General features: G+C 30.7%; 1 protein-coding gene across 1 annotated transcript in view; it reads left to right on the top strand.

Moving 5' to 3' along the window:
• LOC129231372 (dopamine beta-hydroxylase-like) overlaps positions 1-14,322 on the top strand; it is a gene marked incomplete in the record, with an annotated part of 223,781 nt that overhangs the window by 54,579 nt on the left and 154,880 nt on the right. The window contains 1 exon segment of the mRNA XM_054865669.1: positions 4,874-5,047. Within this exon segment, the coding sequence (XP_054721644.1) occupies positions 4,874-5,047 (174 nt within the window).

Below are 14,322 nucleotides of genomic sequence, written 5' to 3'. Positions count from 1 at the left end.
GCATAGTTTAAATCGAATGCGAATTAATGGAAGTGTATCTTGGCGCAACAATTCATCAGTTACAACATTAAACGTTCTCCTTTTGGAAACTTTTCAATTTTGGTTAAATAATAACCCACTTCGGATTACTAGCAATTTCATTGTTTTAATTATACTCTCCAATCCTACTTCGAAACCGAGTTTTCATATAGAATTAATTTTCCAATAATGTTAATGAGTGTTTTACGCATAAAATAAATCTTTACTAATCAGTCTTAGAGATTAAATGAATTCGGTCAAAAGACAACATCGGTTTAATTTCCTTAATGACACTTCACTTTCAGATTAATCCTTTTTAAAGAGGCTCTATGGCGAAAACTGCTTCTTTAACCCAATTTTGAGAAGCGGTACTTTTTAAAATATAGCACTAAGTTTGTTTTAATGAGCGTGAATTTAGTAAGTGAGAGTTAGTATGCAAATGCGATATCTTCTTCACTTTTGCCTGATTAAAGAGGAAGTAATATTTCAGTCTCACTAGCAAGCAAATGCTCTTAAATTCGAAAGATCCCTTAGAAGTAATTGGGACAAATAGCGCAAGAGTAAAACTTTCTCTAAAGTGATTAAAGAGTCTGTGGTCATGACAACCAAACTTCTATCGGCGTCATTAAAGGTTTGACCATCACTGAAGTGTTATGCAAAGCATTCGTTTGGCAGTAGTTCGCTGAGCACAAGAGATAGGTACTGCGCCCTTGCTTCATATAAAATGCCATCTAAGATAGAGTTGCTGAGAAACTTGAAGCATTTCATTTCGAAAATCCTTTTGATTTGTAAGTTTTACTTTAAAAGAGCATTCAATTGTTCCAAGTTGTTTGCCCATTTATGAACCACTAAACCGGATAAATTTCACATTGAGGTCAAAGTTACACAACTATGACTTTCGAGAAAACTGTTTCCATAAGTTTTTCAAGCCTATTTCAAATAACAACTGCGTTTACGAACACTAAAACGATTATGTTTTTCCTTTTAGTTACAAAAGCATATTTTAGTTGAAATATTTTTTAACCTGTTTTGAAATTATTTTCTTTTTCTTTTACTGAATGAATATAGGACCTTTTTATCTTTAGAAGAGTTCGTAACATAATATCGATACTGTTTACTTTAAATTGACATACGTAAAAATTCATTACTTCATTCTGATATTGACTAGATCCACTCTGAAAACATCCTCTAAAAGTATATATATATAGACATGTGTAAATATATGAAAGAAAACTTACCAAAATTATCAATTTTAAAGAGTAAAACTGAATTGACAACCGAAACCTAAAATATATAAAGTAAAACATTCAGTTAGTATTCATTACCAAAATGTCATACTGTGTTGAGATATCGTACATTTAAAATTACGCACTTGGAAGCTAATGCGGTAAAAAGGGAAATAATTGCTTTCAAATCATTGCCGAAATCTTTTACCACAAATTAGCGGTTAGTATTTGACAATAAGAGGTTTTCTAAAAATTTGAAACTTAAAAGAAAAATTATCAGAACTCCTTCATGCTATGAAAAACCAAAGTAAACCAAGCACAAATAGTGCATAAAAATTCTTTAACAATTCGTGTTTTATGTTGATTATTCACATCATTGAAACCTTTTCGTATTTTTACTTATCAAATTTATGCTTTTAACTGGGGGGCTTTACTGACCAAAATCATTTTTGACTCTGCTAGGGCCCTTAAAGCTTGCAAATGTAACCTAAGATTTTTACTTGGCGTGACTATCAGACGGTAGAAAAATCAAGGCACCGATCTATTAACTTGATAATCAGACGATTTTTCCCTATGGCTATTGGTAAAGAATTGTAAATTCATGAACGCATTAATTCTCATATTTTCATTCATTTTCTTTTCTGCGTTTTCAAATGTATTCAAACAAACTAGATAACCTCATGGGATAACGTCACTTATTATGATTTAATATTTATTTTCAAACATATATATGCAATACATATATATTTCCAAGCATTCATGCCAGTTTGTTTCGTTGTTTGAATTTCATTATATGTATTATGTTCAATAACTCCAATGTCAAATTTCATGAAAAAGAGTGCGAAAAATCTTATATCCAAAGCATCGATTTCGTAACATCAAAAATGACAAGTTCCCTAATTCTGAAAGCGGGAAATACAAGCGTGACTGTTTTCAGAATAGCATAGACTTTCTTAAGTGGATTAAAAGTAAATGTTGACTCCATCTCAATGTGCCATTTTTCTAGTGTCATATTATTATAAAATAAGAATATTTTTGCGAAAAACTAATTTTCACCAGAGCAGTATCAGATACCTTCTTTAACAAAGAAGTTCAATCATTCATAGAGCCAATATACTTATTAAACCCATAAGTTATTTGTTCTCAAGAAGCATACAGACCCAAGTAAACCTTCCATTTAACTAACTCGAAATAAAATTAAAGGGGAGACCGTGTTCGGTTAGTACAAGGCTGAGTTAATACAAGAGCTTTAACTTTCTAGTGCATAGATACCCAGAACTGAGAATTTTGTGAAAATTAACTTGTTAATATTTATTCGACATACGTAAGTATGATTATCTGTCTTTTTTTGCTTGAGATTTATTCCCAAAAAATTATTCTTTCTTTTGTGTGTGACCCCCCCCCCCCCCAAATATCGTGTGCTTTCAACAGTCATGTTTTCTGTTTAAATAATTGCATCAGACTAAGTAAGATACTAAGCGACAAATAAATACCTTTGTGCCGAGGAATAACAGGAAACATCCATCGTTGTTTAGCACAAATAAAGAGATTGCAGAATACACGTGTTTCGGGGTTTCAAGGAACCCTTTCCTCAATTCAAAGGTGTGATCTTCTAGATGTAAAGACACCTAGTAAAAGCAATGAAAATGGATAGCAGACTGCTTAAATTAGCTTAGACAGCTTATTTAAGCTGTCTGCTGTCCATTTTCATTGTTTTTACTGGGTGTCTTTACATGTAGAAGGCTCACACCTTTGAATTGAAAAAGGAGTTCCTTGAAACCCCGAAACCCGTGTATTCTGTAATACGTTTATTTGTGCTAAACAACTTTGGATATTTCCTGTTAAGTAAGATACTACTGTATTTCTTGAATAGGAGGCATGACTTTACTTAATAGAATTTTTTTTTTATATTCGAAGTTGTTTTTCGCTGATTTTGAGTAAATCTAATGGCGTTGTTTAGGTCAAGTTGATACATCACACTTGGGTATAATTGATATGTCACGCTTGGGGTTGGGGGTCTAGTTGGTATGCGTAATAAATTAATTCACAAACCTTAGGTACTTTTTCCACAAATACTGAAAATTATTAAAATAACTTAAATGTGAGAAATTCCTCCTGAGGTATTATATCCATACTTCCGTTTGTATTAACTGTGAAGTGAATTTACGTGTATTAACTAACTCGAACTAAACTTCTAAAATTTTTGGACAATAATCTTTAAAAACAATTCTTAGAAACTTCATTTCGCTGCTTATTACTTTAGAATAACAGTTCATTTATTAGTGTATCACGTTGGGTACGGTTGATGAACTTCGAAAAAACTGTTAATTTTTTTATATGAACAAACATATGTCAACAAAGGTGTTGAAATCATTATTTGGTATTAAAATTGTACGTGTACTATATAAAATTTTATTTTGGTAACTAACATTAATGACAAAAGTTAGAAAAATCAAACTGTAAAATGTGCATCAACTGTACCCGGTCTCCGCTATTAATAAAATGAGTTTAGTGCATACTTTCTAAGCAGATAGAACAAACAAGCAAATTTTTTACTTAATTGAAAACATTCAGTTTATTTGGTTGCTCCAAAATATTTTTTAAAGACTAAAAGCATCTCTTTCTGCGTAAGAAATTAAAAAAATGCTTAGTGGTGGTCTTGAATCAATTGCAACACACATAAAATATTAAGACTTACTTTCTGAGAGAATGGTCAAGCTACATTTCACCATCTCTGGCATGTCTGAAGTCGCAAATTCACTTGTTCACTTGCTACAAACATCGTAACGATGCCTTGAGCATGTGCATTAGGGTGGAGTGAAACAAAATAATTTCGAATTTAAAGGCGCCTGGTGTCTCAAAATTTGCCTTTTAGCATCAATAGATCACCATCTAAATTTTAGGCTCCTTGATAACATCTTTAGGTTCCTCAACGGCCTCAAAAAAATCCAAAAGTGCCAAAACCCAACTTTTTTAGAACGTTTTTTACGAAACTGAAAAAATATTATTTCGAAAATAATTGAGGATCTAAATATTAACTCTAAATAATATTAATATTTCTAGAAGTTTTAGTTCAGTAAAGCAATTTCTGTGCTTCTCCCAAAAGCCGCAAAATGAACCAAATATCCACTGTTTTCTTTATTTGGCACTGTCTTACGAAACAAAATTGATTAAATGCAAATAATGTAAATATTTTAAATACAGAATATAAATGTTTTTTACAAGTTAAACATTTAATTTCTTATTTTGATAATATATTAAATTACATTTAAGAGCTTTTATTAGGTACTATTTTTGTAATATTATAAATAAGGGAAAGAATTAGTATTTTGGAAAAGAAAATATGACATTGTAGTATTATTTCCAGTGTCAGGAAATTGGTTGCTTCATTACTCATGAGTATAAGTGCCTAGAAACTAATTAACAAGTACCCAACATAAACAATGATAGTTTAGGCATGAATTTATGATTTAGTATCGAACCGAAGCGTTTTAGATGGGACACCAGTTTGCCCAAGATGAAACCATATCGTCTTTTTTCTCGCAAACAGCTTCTGAAGCCTCTGTTTAACTAATCTGAAGCAGCGTTCCAGTAAATTGCAGTTCATATTATTGATTTTTTTATTTCAGGATGGAACAACTCACATCGTATATGCTATGGGTAAAGGACCAATGAAAAGACTGGATGGCATCAATTTGGCTAAAGAAATTCATGGATTTCAAAGGGTACAACTGCTGAAGAATATAATTCCAGATCCCCCTTTTCCAGATGATACACAGATTATTATAATCCATAATAATAAGGTACGTTTTGTTAAGCAGTATTGCTTACATTAAGTACATATTAAGTTTTTCCCTAAATATTTAGAATGTAATAATTTAAACGTGAGTTGTTTTTATTTGATACTCTAGTTTGTTAAACAGTTGAATAAGTAATTTATATTTTTGGTGTAAATTTTCGTTAGTATTATTTCCAAAAATTTTTTAATCGAGGTTTCGGCTGGTTTAAGGGATCTAAGGACCTTTAACCTTCAAAATTTTCGACTGTCTGGAAAAAATATGCTATGCATAATTTAATTATCAACAATTTGATACCTTATTTATTACCATACGCAAAAAACTTTTCAAGTTATCGTAAAAATGCGTAATCTTTCCCCATAGAGATTTGTGTTAACAACAGCTGATTAAGCCTCTTTTTCTCAGGTGCCGGTTTTTTGTTTTGCGTGCGTGATATTTCAGAAAGTTTTTTATATATTTTCGTAAAACTTTTACTGCATGTTTGTCTGGTTCATTTTTATGACCAAAAACCTAAATTTTAACTAAAAATGAAAGTTAATATTAAAAAAAAATATATTTTTGCAAAAATTTTGGAAAATTTTGATATTAACTTATAAAATTTCAAAAAAATAAATAAATAATTTAAAAAAAATAAATTCAGGTTCAGATCATAAAAATAAACCAGACACAAATGCATTAAAAATTTTACGGAAATATATCGGAAGCTTTCCGAGATATCACGCACGCAAAACAAGAAACCAGCACCTGAGAAAAAGAGGCTTAATCAGCTGCTGTTAACATAAATCTCTATGGGGAAAGCTTACGCACTTTTACGACAACTTGAAAAGTTGTTTGCGTATGGTAATAAATAAGGTATCAAATTGTTCAGAATTAAACTATGCAAAACATATATTTTTTCCAGAAAGTCGAAAATTTTGAAGGTTAAAGGTCCTTAGACCCCCTTAATTGCTTTTACATTATTATAGAAAACACAATAGTTAAGATTTTCATGATATACCATGATAATTGGATGCCTCAGTTGCCAAATCGATTAACTCCACTTTTTAAAAAAATCCTCATTTCTGCTTTAATAGTGCTTAAACAATGCTTAGATTGTGAATTTATATTAAACTTTTGGTTCAGTACATTTCTGATCCTGCGATGGTAGAAAATGTAACACGAGGGCCTCTTGGTAGAGTTACATTGTAGAGTTACATTTTCTACCATCGCTGGATCATAAATGTACTGAACCAAAAGTTTAATATAAATTCACATTCTAAGCATTGTTTAAGCACTATTAAAGCAGAAATGAGGATTTTTTAAAAGTGGAGTTAATCGATTTGGCAACTCAAAAAAATTCTCATTTCTGCTTTAATAGTGCTTAAACAATGCATAGAATGTGGATTTATATTAAACTTTTGGTTCAGTACATTTCTGATCCTGCGAGGGCAGAAAATGTAACACGAGGGCCATTCTCTCCTATGGCTAACACTATCTTCTTCATCACTTTTCTCGACTTTTTGTTTTATGGAGTTAATCGATTTGGCAAGTGAAGCATCCAATCAATAATCCATTAAATGATGCGCATTCTTTGCGTAAGTAGAGTGTAAAACTTTGTTTTAAAAGTTAGACAACAAAACGTAACAAATAGCAATGAAAATTTGTATTGTAATTGCATCATTTAAAGTTATTTGATATATTTATTTCATTGCTGTATTTTAATGTAATAACTTTTCAGAAACATAAAAAATAACTTCGTATTGAAAACACACTTAAATCCATTAGACATTTTACAAAACTAGAAAAATAAATCCTTCAATAAGTCATTAGGGGTTTGATATATACTTTTTATGATGCGTGTACTAAAATTAATTTCTTAATAAAGTTACGATCAATAAAAGCGATGAATAGTGAACAAATGCAATAAAACTTTTAAATAAAAATTCTCATTTATTTGGCCATTAATAAGGCCATTTTAATATGACCAAATGGCAAAGAAAACATCCATTTGTTTTGCATAATTAACGATTTTGGCTCATTTAATTGAAGCAGTGCAATCTGAAAAGAGAAAATACAGAATCCTGAGAGGGAATAAGTGTTTTACATCTGGGGGGAAGATAAAACTTTTTCAGCCTCTGAAGTAGTTGAACGACGATTTCGAACTTGAGATTAAATAATCAGATTTGTCTTGCAAAAAAGAAAAAAAAATCATCTGGCTTAGAATGATTTTTTTTTGCAGTTTTTTCATTCTGTACGATGCTTCAATTTCTAGAAGAGAACTTATTTTTTTAAATTTTTTAAACGTATAATGTTCTAATATTTCAAAAAAAAAAAAAAATGCGTCAAAAAGTCAAAAAAATTCAAAAACAAAAAAAAAAAAAATTCCATTTATTGCAGTTGTATTGGAAAGAGTCATTTAGAAAACGCTGTTCACTAAAATTTTCAAACATATATATTTATATCTCGCATAAACATTACATTATATTCGTGCTATGAATACTAAGTTATAAACTTACTAAAATTCAAAAAGAGTAAACAAAAAAATAATACAATTCCTATAATCAAATTTTCTTGAAATCATTAACAAACATAGATTTTTGTCTAGCCTTTTGTGCCTATACAGAATTTTCTTCAGAGTTTTCAAAAGTATGTCAGGAGAGAAGTTTGATGTTTGAGTGCTGAAGCATTTAAAATGAGATTGTTGCAGAAAACATTATACGAAAGTATTACATCTAATAGCAACTTATTACTTGTTATGTATTACAAATAAATTGAGATAATTAACCGTTTAACAGTAAAGAACAACAATATTTCTTTATACTACCCACTTTTACGATTTGAAGGTGATTAATATTTCTTATTGTACTATTCCTCAGTAAAATTTATAATGATTTTTAAAATGAATCAAAATTTGTAATTTCCAAAAAAAAAAAAAAAAAAAGAAATAGAATAGTACGATGAATGTATTCAAATCATTTATAGGATAATGAAACAAAGTACACGTATATGTGTAAAATTTTAGTTTAATAATAACGAGTTTTATTTGATGCTTATAAATTACTTAGAAATCGATAAAAAAAACCCCAACTGTTATAATAACACTGAAAAACAAATTTTAACGAATTTTCTGTTCCCCAATGTATTTTGGGTGTTTCTTGTAGATGTCAAGGTGCTGAAAAAGAATATGTTTGCAAAAATGTTCTATCACACTCCAATTTTGAGGAATTTCATTTATACGTTTTGGATTATATAGGCTATCTTATAGCAGTTATAAGTTTACTACATTTTTCTTTTAGCTGCATTTGATCCATACACATATTTTTTAACTCATTACAGCAATAGAGTATATAATAAGAAAGTAGAAACCGAATTCACTTTGATAAGTTTTAAGTTTGCGACCTTGAGCAGATGGCGCTAGTCGTTCCATATCATTTCACACAAGATCACGGTAGTTGAAGTTGACTTCCAGTGCGTGGAAATGCCCTGCCATCGGCTCCCATAGCCTATTTATGGATATTGAAAGAATCTTACGAAAATATGAAGATATTGCTTCATGAAATCGACTACTCACATCATAATTGGTGCATATGTAAACTTTTTAAAGTAATTGTCTTTCTCATTGGTCTGCAACTCGATGATACAAAATACTGCTATTTTCTGTGCAAGTGGGACAGCAGGGCAAACATGAACATTACATCAAACAGAAATGGCCGGAGCGCAAACAATATATTGCACGTGAAAACAAATCCAAAACGTTCCTCTAATTGATTAAAAAAAAATATTCTCCCACCTTCACACATAAAGGTGGGATTAATGAAGAATTTCGTTAAAGCAATGGATAAAAAAGCGTGTAGATTTCAATATTTGCAGGAACAGTTCCTATTCCTCACAAGGGGGGTATTTTCAATGACCCACAAATTAGAAAGCTTATGAAGGACCGAAATTTTGAAACCCATTAAGCGCCGCTATATGAACCACATTGAAAATACTTGAGTTTTCATATGTTTTGATGTTCAATACACATCTCTAATCATATGTAGCTGAAATTTCGCTAAAATATTTATTAGGTTAGGAGATATGGTATGGTCCCTAAATGGGAGACTTGGCGTTTAATGGGGATAACATACATATCCCTGCCACTATGCTGATACTTGGATAATTTCTGGCTAAATCCAATTAGAAAGCCCTAAAATCATTTTTATGTAATTAATATAGCTAGTTATTGGTACTTTAAGTACATATTTAACATATTCAAGCTTTAAAATGTAGAACTTTTACGTTTTCATGAGACCCAAAGCTATAAATTTTGGGCCCCCTTGCAACGAAAGCTGTGGAGGTCAGCCCCAGAGGCTAGCAGTGTATATTTGCAACGCTAATAAGTATTAGTCTGCTAGTTATTTTCAATTTCTTTAGCCGTTGGGCCCCTTAAACGTCTCCCCCCCCTCGCTCTGCCCGTACGTCACTCCCCCGGTTCTGGTTTTCATTATTGTTTCATTCCTTCTTCTTATACATTTTTGTACAAAACGGAACTTTTCCCACACATTTTACTACCTTTTAGCAAAAAGGCTTAGGATTTTCATACACAAAAAGCCAAGAGGTAGGTTTTTTTCTATTAACCATGTCGGGGATCGAGCAACGGTAAATGACAATGACCCGAAGCACTATATAAAATGGCTCTTATAAAATTTAACTAAGATATTTTTGGGCTCCCTAATGTTTGATGACATGATTTATGCATCATCATAATGTTTCTAGAGATAAATGTCCAGCATGCTTCACATTGAGAAATTATCAACGGTTATAGCTCCGATTTCATCCAACAAATTACGATAAATTGTAAAAAAATAAATTGAGAGTTATCGCATTATCTGTGATCTAAGCAATTTCCATTAAAGTTTTTTTTTCTCAACTATCTAAACAGAATTTGGCAATTTACAAACAAGTGATACTGCACTTATCTTCTTGTTTTGAGCTTAAATATATTATTTTAGTATTGTTTGAAGCTCGTAGCAAAGTCAAAAATTCTAACGACATTTTTAATTTAAAAAAAAGTGAAGAGATTTCTCTATTGAAATTCAACTTCCCTTACTGAAGGGGGAGCCCTCAAGGGGGAGGGGAGCATGGCGCTGACTGAGCAACAAAATATTTTTATGGGGGTTGGGGAGGGAGGAATAGTTTTAAAGGGAATTTTGATCTCCTTTTACGGGAATCTTTTTCGTGATCTGTAGAAATTCAGAGAGATGCGTCATCCTCCTTAGGGAGGATTGGCACCTCTGTTTTTCCAGAACTTTCTTCTAAACGAATGGAATGTCACTTGTTTTGATAAAAGCACCTGCTCTTGACCTTGAACAACAAAAGAGTGTTTACAATGAGAAAATACAAAGGAGGCTGTGGCTTCAACAGGAAAAAAAGCGGAGAGTTCATTCATACAAAATAGGTGAAGACAATTTCTACTAGGCATGACTTGCTCTGCTAATCAGAACACGCCAAGTCTCCCATTTTGGGACTTCAGTAAATAAAGTCATATAAAACTCCTTTAAATTATTTTTCTTGGCCCCTGTTTGTTGTGATTTGAAAAAAGGTCTATTGAGCTTCATATTTCATGTTTCTAATTTCCTGCATTCGCATTAATTATTTTTAGGGATTTTTTCCCGTATAATGCGAAAACAAGAAATTTTTGCAAAATTAAAAATTTTTAAAAAAAATAATTTACATTTCAAACCTTTTTGAAAAAATTACCAATAAAGTTTGGTTCTCTATCATTCATTTTAAAAAATTTTAAAATGAAATCTTAATTACTTCATGGAGAAAAATTCTTAATTGAAGGTTCCCAAAATGGGAGCCTTGGCGCTTAATGGGTAGTGATTTAGGAAAAACAGCATGGCTTGATTTTTAAAATGCTGTGACACAATTCCTAGGAAATAATAGAAGTCCTGAATACGAAAACGTAGTTAAAGAGCTGTTAAAAAGTTACAGAAAATTAGGATGTTCAATGTCATTGTTTTTTTTTTTCTTTTTGTCATCTCACTTAAATTTCCCCCCTGGAAGTATGGGAGCTGTGAGTGACGAGCATGGGAAGCGCTTTCACCAGGATATTTCTGCAATTGCAAAGCGATATCAAGGACAGTTCAATCCTAATCCACTCGGGACTACTGTTGGAATCTTATTAAAGAAGTCTGTGATAGGGCCTATAAGAGAGTATCCGCAGTTACGGCACTTACAGCGACATAAAGTATGAAAATTAAGAATTTTTTTTACAAATGTCTTTATTTTTTCTGAAAAAATCTTTTATTCTTCTACAACTTTTTGAACAATATATATTTTTTGGGTTTTATTTTAGTTTTAAGCTTTGTAATATTTGTGTTTATATAATATGGTAAATGACAAAAAAATTGTACATGTGTTGAATAAATGTCATTAAATTGAGATTTTAAAGATTTTGGATTTTTCAAAAATCTGTGGGTTATGGAATATTTTTATTGTCATATTCTTTTTCAACATCCCCTAAAATATAAAAGCTATTACTTACTTATTGAGGAACAGAAACCTTGTTTACCAGTGTAATTAGTCACAGAAAAAAATAAAGAAATGATATAAAATGAATTACAATAAAAATACAGTTGCACAATACTAATTGCAAATGATTCACCAAACAGATTTGACTTATTTGATTTACGACGAGTAAGGCAAATGAAAAAAAGAAATAAATAAACTTGGTCTTTGGATTTAATAATGTTTGCAAATAATATCGATAGCAAAAGATAGACACAAAATGAAGGGAAATTAATCTTATGTAAATGAAATTAAGCGAAACCACCTCTCTAGATAAAACATTAATTACAAGAGAAAAAAAAAGCATACATAGGCTCAAAAGGGCTTTTCCTGCTAAACAAAGCGCGAAGTGAGTTTATTTTTTATAGCATTAAAGATCATATTATGTGTCGAAAATAATTTTTGGTTTTAACTTCATTGATTTTCTTGATTGTTGTTAGATGGTGTGCAAAAAAATTTGCATTATTATTTCCTTCTTTTTTATTCGTAAATAGGACAGGTTTTTCTTATTTGTCAGTAATTTTTCTCCTCATATCATTGAAGAATCGTACACATCATTACATAATCATACACAGTGCACAGTACACACCTCACTGAGGCTCTTGCGCGATAGACTTATTATTATCATTATTATTATTACTATTATTATTATTACTATTATAAGTGAAGCACCGTTTATACGTTTCTGAAGGGACTGTATGAAAAAAGCGTACAAATGAAAAAAACGTATAGCAGGATACATTAATATGTATTACTCTCCAGGGACCAAACTAAAAAACGTATAAATGATAAAAACGTATAAAAGAGAAACGTATGAACGGTGCTTCACAGTATTACTTTACTTGCAGAAGCAGGTCATTATGATTTGTGGCTTATAAGCTCATGAAATCCTACTTTAATACAAAACTCACAAAATATTTTGTTTTTGGTTCCTTAAATCTCTATCTCAAACGGAGTTGGAGACAAAAATGCTTTTCTTCTCCAACTCTAAACTTTTCTTTGGAAACCCGGAACCTCCTACCTTCAGGGCGTAATCAAAATCTTTAAAGCCCCCAATGCAATGGTACCCCAAATCTAAAAATCTGCCCACGCCTACTTATACCGGTGCAACAGGTGGAAAATGCTCAAAATAACGAAATGCAAGTAGGATGAGCTTTGAATTGTATTGTAAAAAATTGGAATTATGATTATTTGCATTCATTGATATCTTTAAAAGGCCTCATAACAACTTTTTTGTCCTTTTTTTATGTGTTTAAAATATTTTTAACTTGAGTTTTTAATTATTTCAACAATGAACCGCAAATCCTAAACGCAGTGAAATTGTAGCAACATTATGCAATATTTTCATTATTCTTTTCAAAATTTCGGAATGTTGCATTTATTTTTATCCTGATCGCAATGTAATGTGATTTATTGTAATTAAAACAGATGTTTTCAACCTGTGAGTAGAGTCCGTAATGTAAACAATAACCTGGCGGAAAATTTATTAATTTAACTAGAGAAAAGCAAAGCGAAATATATTCTGACATAATAAAGTAAAACACACATTAACGCTGACCGAAACGATTATGAAAAGGTTTACCTTTTGAGTATTTTTTTATTTTAGCTATTACCTTATGAATACCAATCAATTTATCTTTTTGTTGTTGTTCGTTTGCTCGATCCATTTGGTCGGCAGTGACACTTTTGCGCATATATTTGCATTTTCTTCCGGAACGTTAAACTTTAACTTTTCATTTCCATATATTTTAATAAATGGAAAAATTATACATTATGATATAAAGCATGACCTTTACAGAACAAAATTTGTATGTAAAAATATGATTTGTACAAGTTGTGACTATGGTAACAACCGCAACTCGTACAAATCATTATTATTCAAGTAAAAAAAAGGTTTTTTAGAAAGTTCATACTTTTTATTATGATAAATACTGAATCCTTACATTTCAACACATAAAAATCAAAACCCAAGTTTTAAAATTCTTGGAGTAAAGTGCAAATATGTACTTAAAAAGTCACTTCCGTGACAGTGGATTTAGCATGTTATGAATCTTTCTTATAATAGCATTGTTAAATTCACAAGTGAAATTTCGATGCTTCGTTAATGGATTTTAAGTTGCTATTTACATAAAAGCAATAATTTCCAATTTTCAATATGCAATTTCATGGAAAACACCCAATTTGTTCTTAATTGGTTTTATCGATTTATAAACATAAAACATAATGTTTTTCTGTTTTATGACAAACATTTGTAATAGCTAAGGTTTATTGAAGGTCTGTAAGTTCAGTTATTTAGCTAAAGAATTGAGTAGAAAATATTGAGTTAAAATATCATTGAATGAAAGCAGTAGGGGTCTATTATTTACCATCACAGACAAATTTCTATAGCTGAAGTTCCGAATTTTAGTTAAGATCACAGATTAGCTTAACGTCAAAATGCACAAAATTGTTTATTAGTTTTATTATTTTTTGATGTGATCTGCTTCGCAAACTTTAAAAGATTGCGAACCACTGGGTTCTTTCGATTTTCATGTACTACCATTTTGGAAAGTATATTCTATTGAACCGACTATTTAAATGCAATAATAATATGGAAGATTCTTCAAGTAGGGGAGTTTGGGGCAAAGGGAAATAGTTAAGATGACTTAGCTTTTTCAGAATGAACAAATTGGAAACTTGTTTTGAAAATTGCAGTACATAAAAAAGATCAATGTATTTTTTAATAAAACGTACATTAAAATAATATTTTA

This window comes from Uloborus diversus, chromosome 10 (assembly GCF_026930045.1).
Source record: "Uloborus diversus isolate 005 chromosome 10, Udiv.v.3.1, whole genome shotgun sequence".
In the NCBI taxonomy this organism is placed as follows: domain Eukaryota; kingdom Metazoa; phylum Arthropoda; class Arachnida; order Araneae; family Uloboridae; genus Uloborus; species Uloborus diversus.
This window is presented reverse-complemented; position numbering and strand designations above follow the sequence as displayed.